Source organism: Myodes glareolus, chromosome 4 (genome assembly GCF_982192425.1).
Source record: "Myodes glareolus chromosome 4, mMyoGla1.1, whole genome shotgun sequence".
In the NCBI taxonomy this organism is placed as follows: domain Eukaryota; kingdom Metazoa; phylum Chordata; class Mammalia; order Rodentia; family Cricetidae; genus Myodes; species Myodes glareolus.
The window spans coordinates 62,922,361-62,949,231 of record NC_142029.1 but is presented as its reverse complement, the minus strand read 5'-3'; the positions used below and the strand labels follow the sequence as shown (position 1 = coordinate 62,949,231).

At 41.5% G+C, this 26,871-nt stretch overlaps 1 protein-coding gene across 4 annotated transcripts in view; it reads left to right on the top strand.

Annotated features, from left to right (window-relative positions):
• Dnajc13 (DnaJ heat shock protein family (Hsp40) member C13) overlaps positions 1-26,871 on the top strand; it is a 121,642-nt gene that overhangs the window by 91,178 nt on the left and 3,593 nt on the right. For all 4 annotated transcript variants that reach the window (XR_015001866.2, XM_048416817.3, XM_085689652.2 and 1 more), the window contains 17 exons: positions 274-393; positions 1,113-1,292; positions 2,031-2,198; positions 4,252-4,365; positions 5,312-5,428; positions 6,543-6,720; positions 8,798-8,889; positions 10,192-10,291; positions 12,197-12,271; positions 12,603-12,715; positions 15,471-15,640; positions 15,759-15,801; positions 16,201-16,374; positions 17,260-17,439; positions 17,680-17,820; positions 19,664-19,807; positions 24,196-24,295. Coding sequence is in view for 3 of the 4 variants with exons in the window: in XM_048416817.3 (XP_048272774.3) it covers positions 274-393; positions 1,113-1,292; positions 2,031-2,198; positions 4,252-4,365; positions 5,312-5,428; positions 6,543-6,720; positions 8,798-8,889; positions 10,192-10,291; positions 12,197-12,271; positions 12,603-12,715; positions 15,471-15,640; positions 15,759-15,801; positions 16,201-16,374; positions 17,260-17,439; positions 17,680-17,820; positions 19,664-19,807; positions 24,196-24,295 (2,209 nt within the window). In the remaining variant the exon portion in view is untranslated. The remainder of the gene's footprint in view (positions 1-273; positions 394-1,112; positions 1,293-2,030; positions 2,199-4,251; positions 4,366-5,311; positions 5,429-6,542; positions 6,721-8,797; positions 8,890-10,191; positions 10,292-12,196; positions 12,272-12,602; positions 12,716-15,470; positions 15,641-15,758; positions 15,802-16,200; positions 16,375-17,259; positions 17,440-17,679; positions 17,821-19,663; positions 19,808-24,195; positions 24,296-26,871) is intronic.

The window sequence follows — 26,871 nt, the reverse complement described above, 5'->3', positions numbered from 1 at the left end:
TAAAAAAACAAATAAACAACAACAACAAAAAAAACCCTATTCTTATAGCTCAGTGGTAGCACAAAAACAAGCCATGGTGTGTTTGTTCATAGTATGCTGACCTCTTCATCTATATCTTAAGATTTCCCCTAATTTAATCGAAAAGTCCTGTTTTTAATTTTGGAGCATTATGTATAACATTAAGTATTGCTCACATCTGTGCAGATTTGTCTTCTACATGTCTTTCATAATGGGTACATATGTGATTGCTTCTGTCTCTTATGCTGTCTGTAGGTGTGCGGACACATAAGCAGATGCTATAGCGTGGCTGCGCAGTTTGAAGAGTGCCGGGAGAAGATCACAGAAATGCCCGGCATCATCAAGGACCTCTGCCGGGTGCTGTATTTTGGCAAGGTATAGCTCACACCTTACAGGGTTCAGTCACTGTGGGTTTTGATTTATAGTGAGTGCTTGATTTATAGCCATGTGTTTACCCAAAATTATTTCTAAGTAAATTGCTCGTATCTTTTAAGTATTCTTCTAGAAACATTTCTATAAACAACGGGTTTCTTCTTATTCTGACCCACAAAAAGTAAGACTGTAGTGACATAGCTAGAGAGTCTCAGTTTCTAAGGAAGGGAAGAGAGAAGATGAGTCTGAAGTCTAATATAAGGGCAGGACATTGTAGAAACTGTGATGTGCTCACTGCTTACTGTGAGGGCTTCTGAGAAGTAAGAACATGCTGACTCCCTCCCAACCTGGAACCACTAAGAGAAGCCGACTCTAAAGATGCTGCGGCTGATAGGGAAGAGACTTGAGTTGTGCTGAATAGAAAGGACGGAGGTGCTGATCTTGGTTGAGGCAGCTGGGAATGGGCACCTGATCAGATTCCTCAGCTTCTTCTGCTTGGTGCCTTCTGAAGGCTTAGGAGGAGCAAGGCTGTTGGTGTGAAGCTCAGTTCTCTGATTGTACTAGCAGTTTTTACATGAAAGTTGAGAAAACTGATTCTCTGAGTCTTTGCACTCGGTAAGATATTTTGCAAGAAAAGATAGCTAGCTGGCCATGTGTTCATGGCTGGTTTCTCTTAGCAGTGTTTTTCACCCTGCAAGTCAGTCTTGTTCTTTTCCTTGCAGAGTATCCCACGGGTGGCCGCCCTTGCAGTGGAATGTGTCAGTTCTTTTGCTGTAGACTTCTGGTTACAGACACATCTATTTCAGGCTGGAATTTTATGGCATCTACTTGGTTATCTGTTTAACTATGACTATACATTGGAAGAGAGTGGCATTCAGAAAAACGAAGAAACCAACCAGCAGGTAACTTTACCCCAAACCCAAATCATCGAGAAGCAAAGCTTGAGCCTTTTAGAGATGCTGTTTCAAGATGACGTTGACTGCTCCTTAAGATGACGCATGTTCTTTAATTGCAACCCAGAATTACTTCAAGATCACTGCGTAGCCCAGACCATCTTCCTGTCATCTAGACTATCTTCCCTCTTCCAGCTCTCCAGTGCAGGGATGGACTTTATTTATGTGTGAGGGATTTAAGGCAAGGGAATTGAAGGAATGGAAATCATATAATATTTTCTTAGTTACTCAGTCAACTTTATGATTTCAGAATTATATAATAGGGAAGTATAAAAATGTATCAGGCTCTTGGGACTAGATCTTCCAAGCACCTTTGTATTGTCTGATTTTTAATGATTTTTTTCTTCTATTTCTTGGTTCATATTTGTTGTCATTCATTGCTCATATTCCCAGAATGTGCATCTAGCAGTTAGATCTCCCTTCCTGTCTCTTCCTCTCACCCCACTTCCAGGTGATTCTGTAGGACAGATAAGTATGTCAGTGCTAAGGGGTTTCCCTATTTAAAAACAAAATAAATCTGGAATGCATAAGTTTTGTGGTGCTGATGTTGATATGCCTGTGCCAGCTGTTTCCTTGCTGATCATTAAAATGTTTCTATACAGTATTGACACCATAAAGCTATCTGTGTCACTTATGTAAGGGAATATACCTACTTTAATGTCTTATTTTCATATATATATATAACAGGAAGTGGCCAACAGTCTTGCCAAGCTCAGTGTCCATGCTCTGAGTCGACTTGGTGGGTATTTGCTTGACAACCAAGCAACCCCAGAAAATCCAACCGTAAGGAAGAGTTTGGCTGGCATGCTGACACCATACATTGCTAGAAAGCTAGCTGTGGCTAGTGCTACTGAGGTAAGGACTACAGCAGTGAGCTGGGTTTGTGGATAGTGCAAAATCCTTTAAGTGCTAAAGGAACAGGATAATCCTGATTGCTCTGAGAGTCCTGAAAATTGAATATTCACTTGCTTGTTCTCTTAGCCAAGAAACTGAGTGTATTGTGGGTTTATGGCAGTGACAACAGACATTGGAGTCCAACTTCTGAGACAGAGAATTAGCTTCATGTTTCTCAACTATAGAGCCTACCATTATTCTTAACCAACCTTGAATCACAAAGAGCTAGGACAAGAGAACAAATTTGCAGTGATGCTTTCAGTCAGGGACTAAGTTTGTTTAGATGTTTGTTGTAAGTTATGGCTTATTTTTGGTCAAGGTTGAAATGCTGAAAATAAATCCATGCAGCTCATATCCCCTGCATACATGCATTTCCATCAGTTCATGGTGAATAAGTACTACTCAGCTCCCCCGTTCAACATGTGCCCTCTTTGGTAAGGGTCACTGAGAAGCAGGCTAGGAAAACAGCATTGAGGTATTAAACTGTAAAGCTGCACTAGGTAGGTGCTATGCCGAGTGCTTTTGGTAAGAGAAACCTTGAGAAATTACAAGACTTTAATGCTGCACGTTCGTGCAGATTAAACAAAGTCAAGGCCAGTCTTGCTACAGAATGAGACCTGTCTCAAAAATCAAACAACAAAGATTTTTAAGTGGACAGGTTAGACCCCATGTTTGGTGTTAGAAAACCAGTAGACTGTTGAATCTGCACTGGATGTTAGCCGTGGTCATCCTTGAGTGGTAGAATGGAGGACCATTTTTTCCTCTTCCTTTCTTCCTTCTTTTCTTTTGTCTTTTACTTTCATGAAGACAAAGTCCTTAGACTTCTAAAGTTCCAAGCGCTTTTAGGAGTCTGAACCCTCCCCTTGCTTGGTAGTTGTTCTAGTATGGGGGCTTCAGTTCCCCTAAGGAGGAGCCAGCTGTGTTCTCCCCTGGGTCTTCTGCTGTCTAGTTTGATGCTTTTGCTGACTACAAACATCCCCTCCAGAAATACCAAAGACTTAAGGATTACCTTCAGTAGCCTTAAATTTTTTTTACTTCAAAATCAAGTCTTTCCATAATTTCTATCTGTATTTAATGAGATAAAAGAAAATAATTGGTGACTTGCTTATAGTTTCAAATGGTCCATGACCACCATGGCAGGAAGTGTGGCCAGCATGACACTAGTGCAGTCACTGAGAGCTTATATCCATATCTGAAGGCAGAGGCAGAGACATGGTGAGCCTGGGCCTAGCATACATTTTTGAAACTTCAAACCCACCCCCAATGACACACCTTCTCCTCAAGTACCTCCTAATCCTTCCCAAACAGTTCTGCCAGCTGAGAACCAGACATTCAAATATATGAGCCAATGGGGCCAGTCTCATTCAAACATCACATGTGCTCTACTTCCTTCCTGGCCTAGAGCTCTGGAAATGATAAGGGACCATTCTCACTTAGACACCAGTGACACAGGTTAACTTCCTTCCTAGCCTAGAGCTCTGGAAATGAGGAATGGAAACATTTTTCATTCAAACGCTTGAAGTGTGGAATATGTGTTTACACTTACAGTTAAAGAGGGCCAAACGGAAACATTATCAGCCTGCAGAGCTCCTCAGCTGCAGCCTGAGTCGGGGTGTTCACAGGAAATCCACCTGGTGCACAGGTGCCCACCCCCCGTTTTCCTTAGGGGTGTGCTTCATAAAGATGTAGATTTTGTTCCGAGCATATGTATGTACAGAAAGTATGGTGTGTATTTAGAAATACTTACTGCTAACTAGATACTTATGGTACTGGAGTTTCCACCAAACAGAATGAAGACTGAGGAGTTGATTGAAATCAGGCTCGGATTTCACCCCCAGTCTCACATTTACTAGTGTAAGACCTGTGACAAATAACATCAGCTTTTGTAGCCTTGGTTTTCCTTACTGCAAGATGGAGGGCATCAACAAGCTTGTCAGACTTACAGAGGTAACCAACCGCAGTCTGATACTCAAGGCTCCATGAGTGTGACTAAACAGTGATACTGTCTTCCTAGATTCTGAAGATGCTTAACAGCAACACAGAGAACCCTTACCTGATGTGGAACAATTCTACAAGAGCGGAACTGCTTGAATTTCTTGAGTCACAACAAGAAAATATGATTAAAAAGGTATGTTAGTGTTTTATATGCTCTTAGGTGACTTACTCTGATGGAATCTGTCTTGAAACAAAATGTGCTATTTCCCAATTAGATGTCAAATCAACAGCCTTTGGCCACCTCTCAATTGGCCCATTTTAAGGATAGCCTGGTGTTGTACAAGATAGTACTTTAGGGTGTTCAGCAGTTGGGAGTACACCGCTCTTCCAGAGGATCTGAGTTTTATTCCCAATCCCTGTAAGACTGCTCATAATTCCTGTAACTCCAGCACCAAGGGGTCTAATTCATCTGTCTCCAAAGGTATCTGCACTCACCTGTGTAGTCCCACACATGCAGACACACAAACATAATTAAAATTAATAAAAATAAATCTTTAAAATACTACATTAGGATTTTCTTGTTGTTACTTTTGTACAGCTGACATATTTCATCATTTTCATGCTCCAAAGTGTTGCTCATGATGAACTGATTTTCCTGTCAGTCCAAGCTTCCATTATCAAAACTGACATTTCCCCTTATTCACCACCTTCTAATGGAGAAGCTCGTATGCACTAGGAGAATTGGGTGCTTTAATTCAGTATATTTATTACTTGTCACTCCCAGCCCGCATGTGCTCATTTCTCTGGCAGCTCTACTCCCACCCCGTAGATGGCCAAGCTAAATGTTCCCTAGAGTGAGGGGAACAGTGTCATTGCCTGCTTTCTATTGCCAGTTCTTAACTCTTGACTCACCCTAGTGACCTGAGACTTCAGACTGAGTCCTAGTAGTCTTAGTAGAGGTTAACCGCCCTGCTGTCACTGGCCTATCTGGCCATGTTCTACCCACATACATCACAGTTGCATTTGCCCTCTCTCTGGTGTGAGTGGATTTCTTGAAGTATTCTGTGCATTATTAAACAAAATAGGGTAGATTTACAAACTGGACATTTACATCTAACAGTCTTTTTCTATTTTTAAAGGGTGATTGTGACAAAACTTATGGAGCAGAATTTGTCTACAGTGACCATGCCAAAGAACTGATTGTGGGCGAGATTTTTGTTAGAGTATATAATGAAGTTCCAACTTTTCAGCTAGAGGTAAGTGCTTGGCTTTTAATTTTATCTGATGCCTGTGATCATATTTACTGAGAACTACTACTGACTTATTCAAGTTGTACAAATTGGAATTAATACCTCTTTATTTGATGAGTCCATTATATGTTATGCTGGTACAAGCATCTTCATCTAGATCAGTGTTTCTCAACCTGTGGGTCATGACCCTTTTGGAGTGGTCAAACAACCCTTTCACGGGGGTTGCCTATTAGATATTTGCATTACAATTTATGGCAGTAACAAGATTACAGTTATGAAGTAGCATTAAAATAATTTTATGGTTAGGGTCACCACAACATGAGGAATAAAGGGTCATAACATTGGGAAGATTGAGAACTACTGCTCTAGATTGTTGAAGAATTGAGTTTCATAAAGTTCATAAAACAACCACTTGTTTCTTTTCTGTCCCTTGTATTTGCTGCTTAGGGAAAAGGCAAAATTTTGTAGTTGAGTGACTTGTAAAGAGAAGTGAATCATACCGTGTGTATATATGGATGTGTGCAGACATATGTGAAATAGGGTCTTGCTTTGTGGCCCAGGCTGGCCTTAAATTCAGACTTCTCTTGACTTAGTCTCCCAAGTAGCTATGATTACAGACATTCATTACCAAGCTGGGTTAGAAATAATGCTTTGTTTTAGAATTTGCTCTTGAAATTGGAATTTACCAAATTAGCGTATATTATTATTCACAGAATAATATATTTAACTAGTTAGTCAGCAAAATGAGTTAAGTGATTAGAAAAGACCCTTGGAAAGCTGGCCTCTGAATTTCTATTCAACTGTAAGTAATTTTTGTATTCTAAAAATATAATTTAATTGTAAAAAGTCAAAGATGTTCTTACTTAGATTAGTAAAGGGATCAGATATCCTAATCTTAACATTGTACCATGATACTGATGAAAGTGTGTAAGATCTCAGAAAGTTAGGTAAATTTTAATTGGTTTTGGTTTTCCCACTCCTTTATGCATAGTTGTGTGCATTTGTATTCACAGTTCAATCACATCCATTCAATTTCTTGAGGTTTTTTTTTTTGCTCTAAAATTTTCAGGATAGGTTATTACGATGGCTGCACATTTATATATTTGTGTGCTTGTCTTAGGTTCCAAAAGAGTTTGCTGCGAGTCTCTTGGATTACATAGGCTCTCAGGCCCAGTACCTCCACACGTTCATGGCCATCACTCATACTGCAAAAGTGGAGTCAGAGCAGCATGGGGACCGCTTACCGAGAGTAGAAATGGCTCTGGAGGCTCTGAGAAATGTCATCAAATACAACCCAGGTATGTGATTGCACCACTGATTCTAACACCATTAGAACAGCCAGAGAGTTCCAAAACACTGTCAATTTTATTGTGGGGACTCAGGGAAAACTCACACTTAGCTTTTTGCTACACGTGATATAATAATAAATGGAGATGATGTCATACTGTCTCCGAAAGCTAAAAGAGAGTTCAAGGTACTGTGTTTAGAAGAATTTGTGTTTAAGAAAAAATAAATTGAAATAGCACCATTTGTTACACTGAATTTTCATATTACTGGTATAAATTGACATGCTTGAATATTTATTAGATGATCTAAATTTTGCCTCTTTTGTCCTCAATGCAGTATTATTTGCATATGGACACTTATATTTCTTGAAAATTGTCTGAAGTTTTAAAAAGGGTGGGACTTCTTCTCTTAAATGTCTTTCAAAGGACATTCAAAAATGTCCAGATGACCATCCTAGCTGCCTGGATCTAGGTGGTAATAGTGCAGGTAAAATGACGTTAACCTAGCACAGCCTTCGTTTCTAACCTCTGCCAGCAGAGGGAGACCCTGAAACAGCACAGATTTACAAATTCAGTTTCTCTCTTTCTTTCTTTTTTAATTTATTTTTATTTTATATATATATATATATGTATGTGTATATATATATATATATATATATATATATATATATATATATATATATATATATATATATATATATAGGTGTTTTTACCTGCATGTGTGTCCTTTTGGATCCCCTGAAACTGGAGTTAAAAACAGTTCTGAGCTTCCATGTGGATGCTGGGAATTGAACCTGGATCCTCTGCAAGAACAGACAGTACTCTTAACCACTGAGCCATCCTCTCCACCCCCAGTTTAAATTTCTTTAAAGTATTTATTTATTCTCTTCAGTGACTATTGAAATACTATTAAATTTTTAGCTTTTTGGTATTTGTCAAAATTTTGTTCAAATAACCAGTAGTAATATTAGGAAAATTATTCAATCACAGGGTACATTGACTTTTAAAGCCCAGAGAATACCTCGTTCTGTATTGTTTGAGGTCGTTATAAAATGCTACTGGTGTTTTGAGGCACAGTGAAGCTTCAGCATGGGACGTTTGTGGGTTGCAGCTGGTAAAGACCTGAGGAGGCTGCGTGGGAACTCGGCTTTGAGTCCGCCCTGCAGTTCTCATGTTAGGACCATGTGCGCTCCTTGCTTTCCTGCATCCCATTGATTAGTTAGCACAGTTCTTACCTATTCAGAAGTGGTTTACAACTGAATTTAAAAGTCGCTTATTGAATGTTTTCAGACTTTTAGGGACAAAGGCATCAAGGACCTCAAAAGATGACACATTACACTCTTTTACGGGTTTGTAGCAGAAGGAAGAGTATGCTGAGCAAAACCTGTTCTGTGTTTTGCTTGATTAACTAGAGTGCTAGCAGATACATAGAATTAGAACTGAAGTGGGTAGGAATGGAAATATTCTTCTCTTATAAGAATCACTGATGTGTGCATATCAAATTGTTTGTGATGTTGTCTTTAAGCTGCAGAGTTCTATCCTAGTCTTAAAGACTAAATGATGTCAGATTCTCCCAAAATACAATTGTGTTGAGGGGGTAATCCTAAAATCTAGACAAAACTGTCCAATCTTTCCACATTGCAAAGCATTATCATCTATAGAGTTGTGCTTGACAATGAGTAATTGTTACCCCCCAAACCAACCAAACCCCACAATGCTTTGAGTCAGTTTACATTGTGTTGGACTGCGTTCATATGCGTCCTGAGGCTCGTACCACTTCTGGGCTGTAGGTTGGAGAATATTAGTAGAGGTAATGAGTAAAATTACCTTCTTCTATTTAGGATTTTTGAGTTGTATTTGGATTGATTATATGAAATTTTTCTTGTTTTTAGCCTGGGACTAGAGGTAGGCATGTAAGCAAACCAGAGAAACTCTAAATATTTTGTTCTTTGCTGCTTAACACCCTGTGCAGCTTCCAGATACTCCTCAGAGTTCAGAGATAGGATTCACAGCAAATGACAGTGTGTTTTCCAAAGGCCTACAAGTGTATCTCTTGTCAATAATATAACTACTTGTTCTCATTCCCTAGGTTCTGAAAGTGAATGCATTGGACATTTTAAGTTAATATTTTCTCTGCTTCGAGTCCATGGAGCTGGTCAAGTGCAGCAGCTGGCTTTAGAGGTAAAGCTTATTTATACAAGGGGATGCCACACTTCCTACTACTTACTGTCAGTGCTTTGAGACTTGATCAGCCACTGTCTAAAGTTGATGAAAATCTGTGTGCTATATTCATTTTGTCTATTGCCTCAAATTCGTGTATTTTTCAAGTTGAATTGATGTAATTAATATAACTTTTAAAAGCAAATGCTGGACACTGTTGTTCAGGGTGGTTCTATCTGTGGTTGTTGGCATGCATTGGGGCCTGGGTATATTGTAGAGTGCCATGTGGAGTGTGTTAGAGACTAGACTTTACTGGAAAGTTCAGTAACCACAGATCAGCAAGAGGAGAAGGCAGTTCCCTATCTTGGTGCCCACAGAAAGATGTGTTATGACTGGGACACCTCTTGAGGATCAACCTTACCTCTGCCCCCTTAATTGTTCCCTCTCCTTGTACACCCAGCACAAAAGTAACCATTTTAGCAAGACTTACAGACCTCTTGGTGAAGGGTTATAGAAGACACATCGTAAACCCTTGGGTGGTAAGGGTCCCAGAGAAGTTGGAGCCCTTTCTCCAAAAGAATGAAACTATTAGGGCCCCAGGATGCTATTTTTGGTTGCAGCTATTGACAGAATAAGGAAGCCCCTGATCATGGTCATGCTTGTTCAGGCAACTCAAAGTAAGAGATTGTGGTCATCCTCAGATGGCCCTGTCATTACAACACATGGTTTGTTACCGAAAACACCACTTCCAACCTTGCAGGAGAAGGTACAAAAATAGCTTTAAAAAACACTGTGTAATTTGTGCTAAGATTACCTTTTGGTGTATCATATTGTTAATAGAATAGTAATCATTAAATTCATCAGAAATCTTGTAACTTTTTAATTGAACATTATCAGATACAGTGTTCTGGAATGCTGAACCTGGTTCGAGTGACATCAGTCTTTCATTGCATACAGCCATGGCTAGACTTGACATAGCTTTACTTTGAAAGAAGAGTGCACCAATTTCTTTATAATAGAGGCTAGAGCAGTCTGTTATGTTAGCTGCTAAGGACATTTACTTCCTAAAGCAAGAGAAAGTCATGATAAAGACTGGTCGTCGTCCCCCCCCCCCCGCAATTGCCCCCATTTGTGACCACAGTTCTGGAAGGCATTCTATGTCAGATAGCAGGTTCCTCAAACAATCAAATTAACAATAGCCAATCTTTTGAAATTAAACTCTTCTAAAAATTTTGTCTTCCAAACATTTTTGTCACTTGTAAAACCATCACTTCATTTAATTTAGGACCAAAATTATTTAATATCCTGTTGATTAATTTTCAGGTTGTGAATATAGTGACATCCAACCAAGACTGTGTCAATAATATTGCAGAATCCATGGTTTTGTCCAATTTGTTGGCTCTTCTACATTCATTGCCATCAAGTAGGTATATGCACAGATGAAATTTTGGAAACCACAGCATAATAGCTGATAGGGGACAGTAGATCACGGTTGATACAAAACTTGAGACGTGTCATTCTTGTTGAGTTTTAGAATATTTTAAGTAGTAATCACCATATTAGATTTGTTTTTCTAATTATGTTTTGTATAAATGAATAAAGTTATGTTGTTTCCCATATAAAAGTAGAAAGTTGGGGAATGAGAGAAGTCTAAAACCCAAGCAAAATACCTGGAAATGTCAGTTTGTTGAGCATAGTCTTGGTTTGAGTAACAAAAATATGCTGGTATTCCATAATGTATTATAATTGAAAGTACTAGAAGCTATGTATAAGGTAGTGGTGATTGCTTTGCACTTAGTACTGTGCCCTTTATCTTTTACTGATTTGATTCCAATAGAGATATTACCACCAAGGTGATGGTGACACTGCAGTCTGATTCTGATACACCCTGTACTGATGCAGGTTCTTTGAAAGCAGTACAGTTGTCCACTGTAATAGTTGGTCATTGTGCTGGTTCTAGTCTTAAGATTGTTTTGTGGAAGGAAGGTCATTGAGGTTTTGACCAATTGTAGTCTAGTTTCAATCACAAAATCAATACTGAGATACATTTCTGGTCCACTTCACTAACTTTTGAATGTTGTACGGACCTTAATTCTACCTCTCTTCATTCTTGTAGGTAGGGCCCTCCTTAGTCATCTTTATTGTTTGCTGTTTCTTTCTATCTAATTGAGTGGAGTTGCATTTTTCTTGAATAGTGTTTTCTTTAGAATAAATAACAAACTTGGAATAGCTCTTTCAAATGGCAGTACTCAGGAATCACAAGCAGATGGATCTCTGTGAGTTCCAAGCCATCCAAGGTTATATTGTTAGATCCTGTCCCCCACTCCCCAAAAAGGAAAAAGGCAAACCTTAAGAAGCCATTTGCAGATTTTTGTTGTCATACCTTATAAGCTTATGTGACTTTTCCTTTTTTTTTTCAAACTTTGTAAGACTTACTGCAAAACGAAACTGGTTAGTAAAGTAAAATATGACATAAATCATCAAAATATAAATTTAGGAGCTAGAGAGGTGACAACAGTTCAGAGCGCTGACTGCCCTTGCAGAGGACCCAGGTTCAGTTCCCAGCACTCGTATCACAGCTCACAACTCCAGTTCCAGGGGATCCAGCACACTCTCTTCTGACCTTTGGTGCACATTCATGCAGGCAAAACGTTAATATACACAGATAACCTTTAAAAAGACAAAGTAAAAATCTATTACTACTTCATTTGTATAGTATAGCCAACACTTTACTCTTACATTTAGATAGTTCAGCTGACTCTAAGGGGCGTTACTGTTATTGTTTTAGTCTCAGCCCAGTGCTTTGTCAGCCTCTCCTTTGTCAACTCTTTCTTCTTTTAGCCTCTTGTCTGTCATTAACTCTGAAGAACTCAAATCTGTTAGTTCAGTGTACTTACACAGCATGCAGCTGTGGCCGAGGAGTACAGCATTGGTTTCCAGTTGTTCTTTCTCCTGCTTCCCTAAGATGCTAACAACAGGTAGAAATCTTAGGTGCCTAGTAGGTGTTCTCTGGATGGAAGGAAATGATGGTTTGGGTCATGGAGAAAACAGGTAGGAAGATAGTATAGCATAGTGGTCATGAATGTGGACTTGAGAGGGAAGCAGACATGGAAAGGAAAACCAGCTATAGCACTAACTCACTCTGAGACCTTGGGGTTGAATGTTCTGGGCCTCAGCTTCATCACAGCACAGCCATAACAGCACTTGTCCTGCTGGCTACTGTGAAGGGGGAATGTGATACACTACGGGACATCTGGCTAAGGGTCTGGCACAAGCTGATGTGAGCTAAGGAGTTGATGTATTCCTTGACATGTCTTTTGCTCTACAGGCCGACAGCTTGTTCTAGAGACTCTCTATGCTTTGGCATCAAATACAAAGATAATCAAAGAAGCCATGGCAAAGGGTAATGTACACAACTCTTTCTCCTCCTTCTAGCTCAGTGAGCCGACCTTCACCTTGAGCTGCCTTACAGTCTGCTTATGTAGAATGCATTGAAGTGTTAAGAGTTTTTAAAATTAAGACAGCTAGCCAGGCAATGTGGTGGCCCTGTTCCCAGCTACATAAGACTGTGACAGGAGGACTGTTGAAAGCAGTGGAACTTTATTGAAAGACAGAAAAAGAGAGATGAAGGTATAAGATGTGGTAAGTTGGAGTTAGGTGAAGTGAATAGAAACTGCTCGTGAGAAAAGTAGCTTTCTGCATGGAAGCATTGCTTATTTTTCTTTCTTTCATAGGAGCTTTGATTTATTTACTGGATATGTTCTGCAATTCAACACATCCACAGGTTCGGTCCCAGACAGCAGAACTTTTTGCTAAAATGACAGCAGATAAACTAATAGGTCCAAAGGTGAGCACAAAATGTCAGTTACTCAGGTAACTATTTCATGACATTTGATTTTATGTCTGTTTGGGATGGCAAAGACAGGAAGTGCTGTGGAAGCTGGAGTTGTTGCTCTATGTCAGGGAAGCCTGTGCTGAAACTTGGAAGGCTCAAGGCGATTGCTGCTTATCTCACTTGAAGTGAAAGGGCAGGGCTGGGGGATAGTTCAGTGTATAAGAGTGCCAACTGTGCAAGCAAAAAGACCTGAATTCAAATCTCCAACCCCCTGATGAAAAGAAATACAAGACCTTGTGTGCCTGTAAACCCAGCATAGGGAGCAGGGGAGGAGATCTCACAAGTGCTCAGCTTGTCTGTGATAGGAAGCAGCCTGGAAGTAGCACTGTTGCAGTGAAGTATTGATGTGCAACAGATGTGGTGTAGGCCAAGCCGCTGGGCAGCTGAGGAGCACAGGCATAGCACTGAAGGGTTAGGGGGAAGTCGAGTGTGCACACAGGTTAGGGTCAGGTTAAATTCTGAGCACTGGAAAGGCTCTAACTTGAAACTACTGCTTACAAATGAAAACATGGGCCATCATCCCACTGCTGAACAGATCAGCACTCTGAGACTCAAGGAAGAATACTATGTATAGCGGGACCAATGACTTAATATGCCCCTGGCAGACTAGATTACAGAAATTTAGAATGGAGAAGACTCAGTAAGTTAAGATAGTTTATCTAAGTAAATTATAGTTTGCTTTTGAATCAATTTACTAGCATAACTCTGCTTAAATCTGACACATCGGAAATCCATCTGCCTGATCAATAGATGGTTTCTACGCAGTCTTACAACAAGCGTCTACCAGAGGGCATACTGTGTTCAGTGCTGGGGTGCTTGCCCAGCAGACACGAACTTGGGGTATGATCTCCCAGCACTCTAGAAAGAGAGTGGTATAACGGTTTGCTTACAGAGAATCTATTCCTCCAAATTCATGAGAACAGTTCAGTTTGGGCTTTAAGCCTTGAAATATTTTAAAATATAAGGTAAGTTATTTGGAGGTTTTTTTAAAAAAAACAGATCCTAGACTGTAATAAAGCAGTTTTAAACCTGTCAGCCATTTCTGCCATAAATTCACATAGAACAATGCCAAGATTGTTAGATGCTGATTAATAGTGAAAAGGACTCGACTGGGTTTCTAACTAAATGTCCTCCAGAAGATGGTTTTGTTAGAACTTTGAAAAGCACAAGTGATGGGAAAGCTAACAGGCCAAGTGGCCTGGGGTGGTAGGTGGCAGTGGCCTGTGATCTGAACTCTTGCTTTGTGGATCTCAGCCCTAGGCTATGAACTTAGTTTATGACACAGTGTAACTTGTCTCCAGACCTAAATGTCTTTAGATTCACAGAGAGGAAGTTAAAGTCTTTAACTCCTACTTTAGCTTCCAGCACTTCATGGGGCTGTGGTTTCTGAGCTTTGAGAATGTGCTGTTGGGGGTGAGGCACAGTGTGGCAGTTTGACAGGTAAAGAATGGTTCTTACCCTCAGGAGACTGATGGCCAGGAAAAGCAGTGAACTCAGCCACTTTTAGAAGGGAATAGCTTTGTGGCATGATGTTTCTGCACTCAGGAGTATAAACAGAAGTAAGCCTAAGCCTGGGAGTGTCTTGTTCACTGCATTTACTGAATAAGAAATAGCCTCCTGTGGGACCTCGGCACCGTTGCTTCCTTCACTCTAAATGGCTGACTGACCGAGAATGGGCTGGCATTAGTCATTTTGGGGGTATCCTGGTATGTTACTGTCATTGCTTTAGTTCTTTGGCTGTTAGAAGTTGAAGCTCAATCTATGACCAATAGTTGTACAGAACTTTTGGCATTTGTGTGTGCACCTATGTGTGTGGTGTGTGACTATGTGTATCTACTGACTTCATGTATGGTTTGTGTCAGAAGTCAAGAAAATACCTAGCAAGTGAAGTTTCCATAAGACAAGATTTGAGCACAGTTTGACATGGGAGGAAAATGTGTCTTCCCAGCCCTCATTTTTCCTTTGCCCTTATGCCTCCCTCTAATTTCCAGACGTTTTATGCAATGGATCTTCATGTGTGTGGTGTGTCTTGGGGATGGGGTTTGTGCTTGGGACTGAACCCACAGCTTCCTCTGTCTGAGCTGAGCCAACCCCTGTGTTTCAAAACTACCATTAAAGTTCTTTTTGACAAGCACAGTGTGCCTTAAAATACGATGGAGCAAAACAAATGCACTTAGACTACTTGTTGGGCATAGAGATGCACTTTAGAAAAGTTAGTTTGTGGGAGTATAAAGGCAGAGGGATGGGGGACAGGCCAATTGAGGGTTGTACTCTACATACATGAACCTGTTCAAAGCATTCTGGAAGCTTCACACAAGGACTTCTGAAGTTTTTTCTTGGGCAGATGTATTGGTTGATTGGTGGGTTGATTGGTCTTTCTGTTGAGACAGTGACCTGAACTCCCACCAGTCCTCTGGCCTCAGACTCAGGAGTGCTGCAATGGCAAGCATGAGGCACCACACCCAGCCTGAGTTCTCTTAGTTTTCTTAACTGTAGGGAGCAGAGAGGAAACTAGATATAAATAATATGGCAGGTCATGGGCTTGTAAGAGTACTTTATCTCTTCTGCCTTTCCAGGTCTTTTAGGGAACTGTTATTAGGTCTCACCGATAGCACAGATTGCACTGTTCTGTCTTAGGAAACTTGGAAGAACATGTCAAATATTGATGTTTCCAGTGGCCCTTAAAACTCTGAACTTCCTTCCCTAGGTTCGAATCACATTAATGAAATTTCTGCCCAGTGTGTTCATGGATGCCATGAGAGACAACCCTGAAGCTGCTGTGCATATATTTGAAGGGACTCATGAAAATCCAGAGCTGATCTGGAATGACAGTTCCAGGGACAAGGTGTCTACAACTGTGAGAGAGATGATGCTAGAGTAAGTAAAGATGGAATCCCAGAGATGGGAGTGGTCCTGCTCTGTCTGTCCCCTTTCCAAGACTTGTTCTGAAGGTTAATTTGACTAAACTTTAATGTTCTTACCCCCCCTCCCCAAGGCACTTCAAAAACCAACGGGATAACCCTGATGTGAACTGGAAGGTAAACTACACTTTTACTTTATAAGACTTTTTGTTTTGTATTTTTGTTGTTGGTTTGTTTTGTTTTTAATTCCTGTTAAACCAATTTGTCAGCCTTTAACTGTTGATTACTCCATTGTTAAGACGTGTTGGACATGACCACGGAAGGCCAGGCTTCAAACAGATACAAAAACTGTAATACTTACACTAGAACTAAATGATAGCAACTTCTTTTGTAGGCTCCATTAAGAGGAAATGTCAATTATAATAATTTTATTGTGTTTAAAACAATTGTAACTAATGACTATCTTTGTACTAGTTTATTGTGGGCAGATTTCATTAATGGTCTTACGTTTCTGGCTTCACAGAGGAATAATGATGTAAGATGACTCATCCATGATTCTTTCTCCTCTCTCCAAAGTTGCCTGAAGATTTTGCTGTGGTATTTGGAGAAGCAGAGGGTGAACTTGCTGTTGGAGGAGTTTTCTTGAGAATCTTTATTGCACAGCCAGCTTGGGTGCTGAGAAAACCCAGAGAATTTCTTATTGCATTGTTAGAAAAATTAACTGAGCTCCTGGAGAAGAACAATCCACATGTAAGCATCAGTCATCAACAAAACACTTGAAAGAGTTTACTGAATATACCAGTTACTTTCCCCTCAAAACCATGTCCTCATTGACCAGGTGGCATCGGCTCTAGGGCTAGGACTTTATCTAACATGTGCATGGCTCAGAGTTTGAGCTCCTATACTGCATGAAAACAAAATCTCAGAATAGCAGCTGCCTTTGAATTCAGATGTGCATGTTGAGTATGGGTGTGTGTGAGTGCATGCGTGTATTGTGTGTGTGTGGGAGTGCAAATGTGTGCGTGTTTGTGTGTCTTTGCAAGCCATGATCATCTATAGGAAGACCATAATGGTCATCAGATATATTAAATAGAGATTAAACATTTCAGAAAATAGAAAGTCTTAGGTGCTCTAAAATCAGAACCCTTAAATATCACAGTGATACCCAAACTCAGGTAGGAATGTCTGTGTAAATATTCTTAGATCTGAGACACTTCTGGATTGAAACATTTTGAGTAAGCGATTGTTGGCCTGTAACAGAACTTTTCCTAGAACTGGGAGAAACATCAACTAACAACTCTTGCATTCCTTTGGATTCCTGCTGCTGACTCACAGTAGCATGTGTGTAACTGCCTTAAATTGTCATATAGTCATTTAGGAATTATCTTTTTGCCTCTGCCACAAAAACACAATGTACCTTGCTCAGTGAAGAATGTGATGACACATTCTCAGGTCCTTGGGTTTGTGCCTTTTATCAAAGAAAAAGAAAGTTTGCTGCTCTTTTGGGGTGTGGGAATTGGATTCAGGTGTCAGCTTGAATCCCCAGTTTTGAACAACAAATGTTTTAAGTCTATTTAAGAGTTTTTTAAGTGCTTTGTGGTTAATTTGGCCTGGTGTTTTATTTGTCCTTCTTAGGGAGAGACTCTGGAAACCCTGACGATGGCCACGGTGTGTCTCTTCAGTGCACAACCTCAGCTGGCAGATCAAGTCCCACCATTGGGACATCTTCCCAAAGTTCTCCAGGCGATGAATCACAGGAACAATGCCATCCCCAAGAGTGCTATTCGTGTTGTTCACGCCCTGTCTGACAATGAGGTATTAATAATCCTCAGGAGCCCAGAACTCAGAGTTTATCTCTGTCCACTTGATGACACTTCAGAGTGTCAGTCCCTGTCTCCCGTGTACTTTATCGATCAGTTTCAGTGATAAGTAAAGATGGAACTTATTCTCTCTTAAACAGAAAAGTGGGTTTTAAACTGCATTTTATTACTATGGAACTTACCTTACGGTGTATAACATTCTACTCTACAACTGTCCTTGTTTTGGGGCTCTCAGCTGTGTGTTCGAGCCATGGCATCTTTGGAGACCATTGGCCCACTGATGAATGGAATGAAAAAGCGAGCAGATACTATTGGTCTGGCCTGTGAAGCAATTAATCGAATGTTCCAGAAAGAACAGAATGAACTAGTGGCACAGGTAAGTGACTCTTCATGAGCACTGTTTCAGGAAAGCAGACAGGCCAGACAGGTGCTCTGTGGCTGTGGTCTTGGAGCTTTGTGAATGCCCTGAAGTTAAAGTCTCACCAACTTTTTCTCTCCTCTCCCCTCCCCTCTCCTTCCCCTCCCCTCCTCCGCCCTCCTTTCTCTGCAGTCATCCATAGCTTCTTTGAAAAATTATTTTGCCCTCTTTGGGCTCTGTTCATTCATTTCTAGTTTCTTTAGAGTCATGTGAGATTTGTATTCTTCTCAGAGAGGCCACTCACCTAGTAGAAATCAGACTTGGTAGATATTGGTGTACACAGACACTGAAGGGAAAAGTAAACTCAGGCAAAAGTGAGTTTTCTTGTTCTGGGTGTAAATACCACATAACCTCACCTTTGTGGCCGTGCTTCTGGAAACAAAGACTGTTTAGTTACCAGAGGCCAGGGTGGGAAATGGTTGGAAAGATTTAGTTTGTGGGTCTGTTGCACTGTGGTGACTGCAGCTATGTGCACATATAAGAATAAATTTAAATGCCGTCATGATAAAAGATACTTGAAGCCATAATTTTGTTCATTAACTTGATATTTTACATTGTCTTAGTAATTGTGGAGAGACACTGTGACCACAGCAACTCTTATGAAGGAAAACATTTAAATTGGGGCTAGCTTACAGTTCAGAGGTTTAATCTGTTTTTATCATGGTGGGTGGCGTGCAGGCAGACATAGTGCTGGAGAAGGGACTGAGAGTCCTACATCGTGATTCACAGCAACAGGAAGTGAACTGTATCACGCTAGGTGTAGCTTATTCATAGGAGACTTAAAGGCCTACCCCCGTGGTAACATGCTTCCTTTGACAAGGCCACACCTACTCCAGCAAAGCTGCACCTCCTAATAGTACCACTCCCATTTTCTTTTAAGCCATCAGATACACCATCACATTACTTTGTATCCCATTAAAAAATATAAAAATAACAGAAAACTTCTCAGTTACTTTTCATCTTCAAAGTCTTTGATGACAAACCTTGCTAGATGACAAAGTGACATCTGGCTGTCTGTAAACTGAAGACAAACCCCTACGCCTGTACCTGGGCATCCTGACCTCTCCCTTCAACTTCTTCACCCAGCCCTCCACCCTCAGTAAACAGAGGTACAGAGTGGGTATAGAGTAGGTTGTGAATCTACCGCTAATGGCTCTGTGTCCCAACCTGGCAGCTGATGTCTCATCTGAAGTGACTCTAACATCAGGTTCATCTCACTAAGTTGTTAGGTAGACAGGGTGTACACACCTCATCGTTACTTCTACCTCCCTGAATTCTGTGAAAGTGGTACCATGTTATTTAGCTCTTTCAAGGTGCTAACTAAATATTGACTGCAGAGAGTGGTGTTGTAGGAAGATACAAAAGGTAGCTAAGTCCTTCAAGGCTGCTGCCTATTAGAGTGACACCTTTAATGTGGCAGCTATGCCACAGTGACTCAAAACTTGGTTCTGTCCCTCCTGATGCAGGTGTCATTATGCCCAGTTCTGTGGTGTACATTTGTTTCTTTTCCCTTTGGCACTGATTTTCTTATCTGAAAAAAAATTGTATCTTCACTCAGTGTTAGGAAGATTATGTAATTGATGCATAGCATTTAGAATGGTTGATAGAACTGAATCAAAATCACTTTATATAAGAATACTATTTCCTTTTGATACTAAAATAAAAATCTGCATCTGCATTGAAATGCTGAGAACAGGTTGTCTTACTTACTGTAGATAAGATCCTTGTGGTGAAATTACATCTTCAGTAGCTGATGTATAACTTCTTCATTGTGCTCATCTAAGTGCTTGCTTTATTCCAGGCTCTGAAAGCAGAGTTGGTCCCATACCTCTTAAAGTTGCTTGAAGGCATAGGCCTTGAAAACATAGACAGTCCTGCCGCTACTAAGGCCCAGATTGTTAAAGCTCTCAAGGCAATGACTCGAAGTCTGCAGTACGGAGAACAGGTGAGTCTGTAAGAAGCACCCTTGTGTTCCCTATTAAGAAGTATGTTCAAAGTTAGGGTCTTGGCTGTGGATGATCTGGGAACCTGTATTTGAGTCCTCTTACCAGTGTGGCCAGTGTTCACATACTGCCTCACAGCTACAGTAAAAGCACAGGCTTGTGCCCAGCATACATGTTGGGGGGGGGGGAGTCTTTTTCTGCGTAGTAACAGTATGTTCTCTATTTTAAGAAGAAAACCAGTAAAAGTCTTAGTGTAGAAGAATTTGGGGACTGAAGAGATGGCTCAGAGGGTAAGAGCATTGCTTGCTCTTCCAAAGGTCCTGAGTTCAATTCCCAGCAACCATATGGTGGCTCACAACCATCTGTAATGAAGTCTGGTGCCCTCTTCTGTCCTGCAGGCATACATGGAAGGAATGCTGTATACATAATAAATAAATAAATATTAAAAAAAAGGAGAAGAATTTGGAACACTTAGTATAGAATCAGATACCATTGAAAAGATCTGAACATCATTTTTAAATCTCTTATTAGTGCTTGAAAAGTGCTAGTTTCTTTTCCCTTTGCAGAGTGGCTGTGCAGTGATGTGTTTCAAGTGCGCATATGCTGATTTCAGACCTCTTAAGCGATCTAATTTTCATCTTAGCTTTTAATTTATTTCATTTTAACAAGGGGTGTGTGTGTGGTGTGTGTGTGTGTGTGTGTGTCGTGTATGCATAAGTACATACATGCCAAAACTCACATGTGGAGGTCAATTGATAACTTGCAGGAGTCTATTCTCTCCTTACACTATGTAGGTCCTGAAGATTGAATTCAGGTTGACAAGCTCAGCAGAAGGCACCTTATCCACTGAGCATCTCTCCAGTCACCCTCTTTTTGTTGCTTCTGAAGCCTTTTGTTTTGGTTTGGTTTTGGGGGTTTTGGGAGGTTTTGTGTATGTGTCTGTTTTTTTGAGGGGGGTGGTTTTCCAGACAGGCTTTATCTGTGTAACAGTACTGACTATCCTGGAACTCACTCTGTATACCAGGCTGGCCTCGAACTCACTGAGATCCTCCCACCTCTGCCTCCCAAGTGCTGGAATTAAAGGCGTGCGGCCACCTGTTTTCTTTATTGAAGTGACATCTGTATAGCGTGTCAGTTTCTTTTCCTGTTGCTCTGACAAACTACTCTGGTTCACAGTTCAAGGTGCATCATGGTCAGGAAGTCAGGGTGGCAGGAGTGGAGTATTCTGGCTCACACAGACCAGGTCCATTGTGGCTGAGAATCAGGGTGGCATGAGCTTAAAGCAGCTGGGCACACCACATTCACAGTCACAGCGCAGAGTGAGAAGTATCTGCTGCTGCTCAATGACCTTTTCCCCTTGGCGTCCAGGGTCCCACTAGGGGATGACACCACACCCAGTGAACAGGTCTTCCTACAGCAGTTAAGGTATTCACGGCAGTTTTCCACAGGCATGCTCAGGAGCCCATCTCCAGGTCGTTCTTGATTCTGTCAAGTTGACAGTTGACACCAACCATTTAAACTCCAGCCCTTGCCAACTTGCCATGCAGACATGTCATTTTTTAATCCATAACCATCTGCCACTTATCCTTGGAGACTCATGACCGTGTTATTACATGAAACACACTCAGTCCAACTTTTTAAAGTTCCATGATCATCAACAGTTATAACATTTGAAAATTCTAAAGGTTCTCCCTGTGCATTTCTATAAAAGTAGAAGCAAGTTCCATGCATAAGTCACAAAAGAGAGCAATCAGGCTCAGCAAGGAGTGATCGGGCCAAAGCAAGGTAACATTTCTAGCATAACGAGTACTAAAGCTCAGCTCTGTTGCATCCTCTGAGGCTTGTGGTATGAGGTGCTGCGCTTCAGAGAGCTTGTGTAGCCCCACCCTCTATACCTACAGCTTTCTCATGGATCCAGGAGCTCCACTGTGACTTAGGTTCTGCTCTCAGGGACTCCGCAGGGACTCCCACCTAAGGACCTTGTCTGGCTTCAGGTGCTCTATGACTTCCATAAATCTTGTTTCTTTTGTGTCTTAAAAACCAGTACTACGTAGATGATGTTGCCAAGTTCTGCCACCAGCTCAGGAGGGTCCCACCCCCAGGAACACAGCTGTATCTGCCTCTGTGTTTTGACCCTGAGGAAACACTTCCAGGCAGTTGTTTTTAAGGAACAGGAAACCTCTTTAGTGTAGGTTCCCTTCTTCTAAATGGTTCTGGTTCTTCACAGGATAGACCTCTGAGGGATAGAGTGTTGTCCCAGTGCAGCATAGGAAATTTCTGTTCAGTGGTGCTAACTTTTTTAGCATCAGCCTGAATGTTCTCCTGGTTTTGGAGTTTCCTGTGCCATACAAATTAGTCTGTTACCTTTAAACTAAACTACACTTCACCCAAGTTCTGAGTATATAGACAGAATTGGGCCAGATTCACATAGATGCCATCTAGCCCAGTTACTGAGAGAATCCTTGTTCTCCCCAGAAAGCTCATGAGCCAGGCGCCAACTATACCTAATTTCTTGTCTTCCAGTCTCCTGCCAGAATATCCCATTATGTTCTCCTTTCAGGAGTTAAGGGTTTTCTAGACCAAACCTCCAAACCCTTCCAGAATCCTCCTGCATGCCATTTCCAGAGATCTGAGATCCGCATGCTCAGAACAGATCTTCCTGCCTTAATTCAGGCAACTTAGACAGTGCCCCTCAGACATAACCAGGTTAGTCTAGATCAGTGGTCCTCCGCGGGGTCACAGCCATCAGAAAACACAGATTTCTGATGGTCTTAGGAACCCCAGCCATTAAATTTATTCTTGTTGCTACTTCATAATGGTAGTTTTTCTACTCAGCAGTGTCTCAGTTTCTAGGACCATCAGAAGTATGTATTTTTCATGGTCGTACCCCACAGGTTGAAAGCCTAGAATTTCAAGTTGATAATGCTAACCATCAAACAGAACATGAAGTTAACTGTAGTGAACAACGAATTGGCCTTTCTCACCTTAGCACCATTGTGATAATCTTACCCTGCCTAGCTCCTGAGCACATTACCTCTGTGACTGGTAATTACTCTGTCCCACAGCCCCAGCCATACAGTCACCACTCTGTTTCCAACATGTGGGTCTGTCTGTTACACATACTTCGTTGTAGCATTGAGATTGACCCATGTTGTGGGTGTATTAAATGTTTTCATTTCTTTGTATGCTTAAATTTTCTATTGTGTGTATAATTGCTACAGTTTGTCCATTCATCCGTTCAGTGGAGGTTTGGGTCATTTCTGTGTGCAAATGTTAATTTTGTGCTTAAATATACTTATTAAACTTTCTTTTAGTGAAATTAGGCTTCTGTGTTTCAAGAAAAGAAGCATTTTAATTTTTTATGATTTATTTATATTTTATGTGCATTGGTGTAAAGGTGTCAGATCCCCTGGAACTAGATTTTCAGACAGTTGTGAGCTGCCATGTGGGTGCTGGGAATTGAACCCGGGTCCTCTGGAAGAACAGTCAGTGCTCTTAACCGCTGAGACATTTCTCCAGCCTGGGGAAAAAAGAAACAAAAACATTTTTGATGCCATTGACTTTCTCTCAGTATTTGAATCATTTAAAACAATACTAAAGAAGACAAATCACATGTGTTGCTGCAGTCATTTACTGGTGTGCCTCTGGGCGTTCTGAACAGCTAGCAGATACTCCATGTGCCCTCCCTATACACCTTCCCCTCCACCTTCATTGGCATTTCTAAGGCCACCCTCTGCTCCCAGAGAAGGGGAAAAAGAATAATACCTCCTAAACCGGAGCTCTTCTATCCCCGGTCAGCTCCTCATTCACTGCTGCTGCTGCCCAGGCTGGAGTGGGGCCCACGCTGGTCCGTGAAGAGCTGTGCTTCAGCGCACACTGCCAGCTGTGAGCTTCCCATCTGACTCAGAGACTCAGGAGTCTCTGAATTGTGTCCCCCAGGTCTGCACCCCTTAAGTTACTGTTTTCTGTACATTTTCATCTTTCATTTCAGTCTAGTACACATTGACACAGTAATTCTGTTGTATGTGTGTATTTTGTAAAAATGTTTGCCCATTTTACATGTGATACTCTGATGTTTTGTCTGTTCACTTAGTTTCTCATGTGTGTGTGTTGTTCATGATCTCCTCACAAGATGCAGCACATCCTTTGAAAGGCTGATTTAAAGTTGTAACTCCAGTTTCCAGCATCTTCCCCAACCCTTCCTAGGTCTGGTTCAGTGAGGTGTGCCCAGCAACAGTGCCTGGGAACATGTGTGTGTGATGTCGGCCAGTTCCTGGTCCTTCCCCACTGGCCTTCTGACTTCAGAAGTTGTTTTTCCTGGCTGGTTCAGTCTTTCCACGCCTAGTCCTTTACATAATCATGCTAAGTAGGAGTTGCTTTATTTCCCCAGGTGAATGAAATCCTCTCCCGCTCTTCAGTCTGGAGTGCCTTCAAAGACCAGAAACATGACTTATTCATTTCTGACTCTCAAACAGCAGGATACCTCACAGGTAAGTCAGACCCTAACAGAAGCCTGACAGAAGCCACAGGCCCTCTTCCTGCCCTGACCAGACTTAAAATATCATTCCTCTGATCACGTAGGCATCTGGCTACCATTTTTGGGGGGTGCTGTGAGCATGTCATAAGCATCCGTCTCAACCTTGGACAGCATGTGGCGTGTGGTGTTGGATATTTATGACAAAAGCTGCATGTAGCCTAGTTTTCATCCGGTATGTTAGCAGCAGCTAGCTTAGATGTGCAGTATGTCTGTGCATAGTGTTTAACTTGAATGTGGGAAAAGAATGTATCAGAAACCAGGTAGCCTAGTGCCCTTTCTGTCTCAACAGAGTGAGACTTCATAAAAATAATTGTGTACAGAGTTTTTTTTCTTAAAAGTTTGCAGTATAGTTTTGCTAAGTATGTTTCCCATGGGGAAAATATGCCAGTACTGTTAGAAATAAGACCACCAAGGGCTCAGAAGACACTACAAGATGCTCAGGATGTGTTCATTTGACACACAGCTGCATGGTAATTTAAGATCATGATTGGCTTTGGTCTGAGAAGCGGCAGCATTCAGTTGCTTTATGAAAGGCAAGGCACTCCACCTCTTCTGAAGATCTTCACCATGGATTTAGCCTTGTGAATAGGAGGCCACTCTTGGTGCCTGCCTGCATGTGAATAGATAGCAGCCCCACATGGTTTTCTAGCCAGAGATGATGAAGATAAAGAGAGCAGTGTTAACAGCCAGTCCTCCCCAGACAGACAGACCCATTGTTTTAATAGTCCTGATTGCTCTCAGAGAAGGCTGTAAGAATCATTGATTCTCAAATTTACAAATCCAAAGGATTCAGAGAACAGCTTCCCTGCTTTCAGTTTTCAGCTTGGTCATGACACTATTGCTTCCCCTTCCTGTGGCTTCTGTGTCACTAGAGTACCAGCCTCTGCTCATACTACTGAATCTGTCTGCTTCTGGCTCTGCTGTTGGGCCTGTCACTTGTGTCCTCCTGTTTTCTGTGGAGAGAGGTAGAATGTGGTTTTGGTCTGCCCACACCTTCCTCTTTCAGGTAAAACTAACTGTCTATATAGGAGTGTATTTGTACCCACCAAAAGCCTCCTCAGTGTTTCTGAAACGTGACGGGCCACATTTTCTTCTTTTTTTTTTTAAGATTTATTTATTATGTATACAGCGTTCTACTGGCATGTATGCCTGTGGACCAGAAGAGAGCACCAAATCTCATTATGGATGGTTGTGAGCCACCATGCAGGTGCTAGGAATTGAACTCAGGACCTCTGGAAGAGCAGCCAATGCTCTTAACCTCTGAGCCATCTCTCCAGCTTGACAGGCCATATTTTCATGCATTACTTTTGATATAAATAAGTACAGCACAGTTGAGGAATGGGGCTTAGTTGTCCTAGTGAAGAATGAAGTAATTGCAGGACTGGTGCTATGCAGGTCAGGAGCAGCTCTTCAGTAGCTTCAGTGATGCTTCTGTTCCCCGTGTACCCAACTTTCATCAAGGTCAAGTAGCGGGGACTCCGTGATTAGATCACATGGCAGTTTCTATTTAGAGACCTGGAGTTCCCATTGGCCTCACCCCATCCCAGGTCCCCAATTATTATGCTACTCACCAGCACCTCTGTTTCCTAGTATGGTACTGGAAGTGTGGAGGGGTGTGCAGGAAGGAAGATGCATCTTGTCTGCACCTTTTCTTTCATCTGTATCCCTGGGATAAATGAGACCTCTAACAAGCAGTGTGACATTGGCAGATATCTGGACAGGTGCAGCCAGGTAGCAATGGTGAAACATCCCATCCCCTCCCTTGGAAAGGGCTGGAACTTCTGTGCAGTGCTGAAGCCTGCAAGCAGGTCTGTACTGGACAGGATGGGCTGTGAGCCACACTTGCCTTAGATCTGTTCCTGGCACTTCTCAGGCTGGAATGTTCTCTGTTAGTTAGGAGGATTGTCTTGCTGGTTTACTCTACCCCTTTGAAAGGACTTGGAAATTGTGTTCCACAGAGGCCCCACTTCTGAGTCCCCTGCAGCTGAGGGAATGCTTCCTTACTGCCCAGGCTGCCGGACACTTTTTGGTGTATGTTGTATTTAATTGGAATTTAATGAAAACCCAATCTTCATATGATACAGACTGTACCAAGCTCTTATCTGGTTCATGAGTGGACTAAGGTACTGTGAGAATACACACCCAACCTCCCTCCTAACTGAAGTGTTTGACAGTTATATGTGGGTATCGTTTAATAGACAAGGAAATAAAAGTTTCTGGAGAGAAAGTATTGCCTCAAAGTAAGTTGCAGGTAAAGGTAGATTTTTCTTCTCCCAACTGCTTAGCAAATGCCAATTGGTTACGTGCTCAAGATGAAGAAGTGAAAGTCCTGAGTAAGGTTAATTAGGATTGACAATAAGACAGGACCACCATTTCCAAAGATCCTCTCATGGCATACGATTTTTAGTCTGTGATACCTGTTTCTTTAAGAGCACCTCTGCTAGAGTTATCCCGTGATGTAGATACACAGTAGTGTGTCATCCTGAGCCCTGTCACTTAGGCTTTTTGCTAGATTCAAGAACTGCTAGG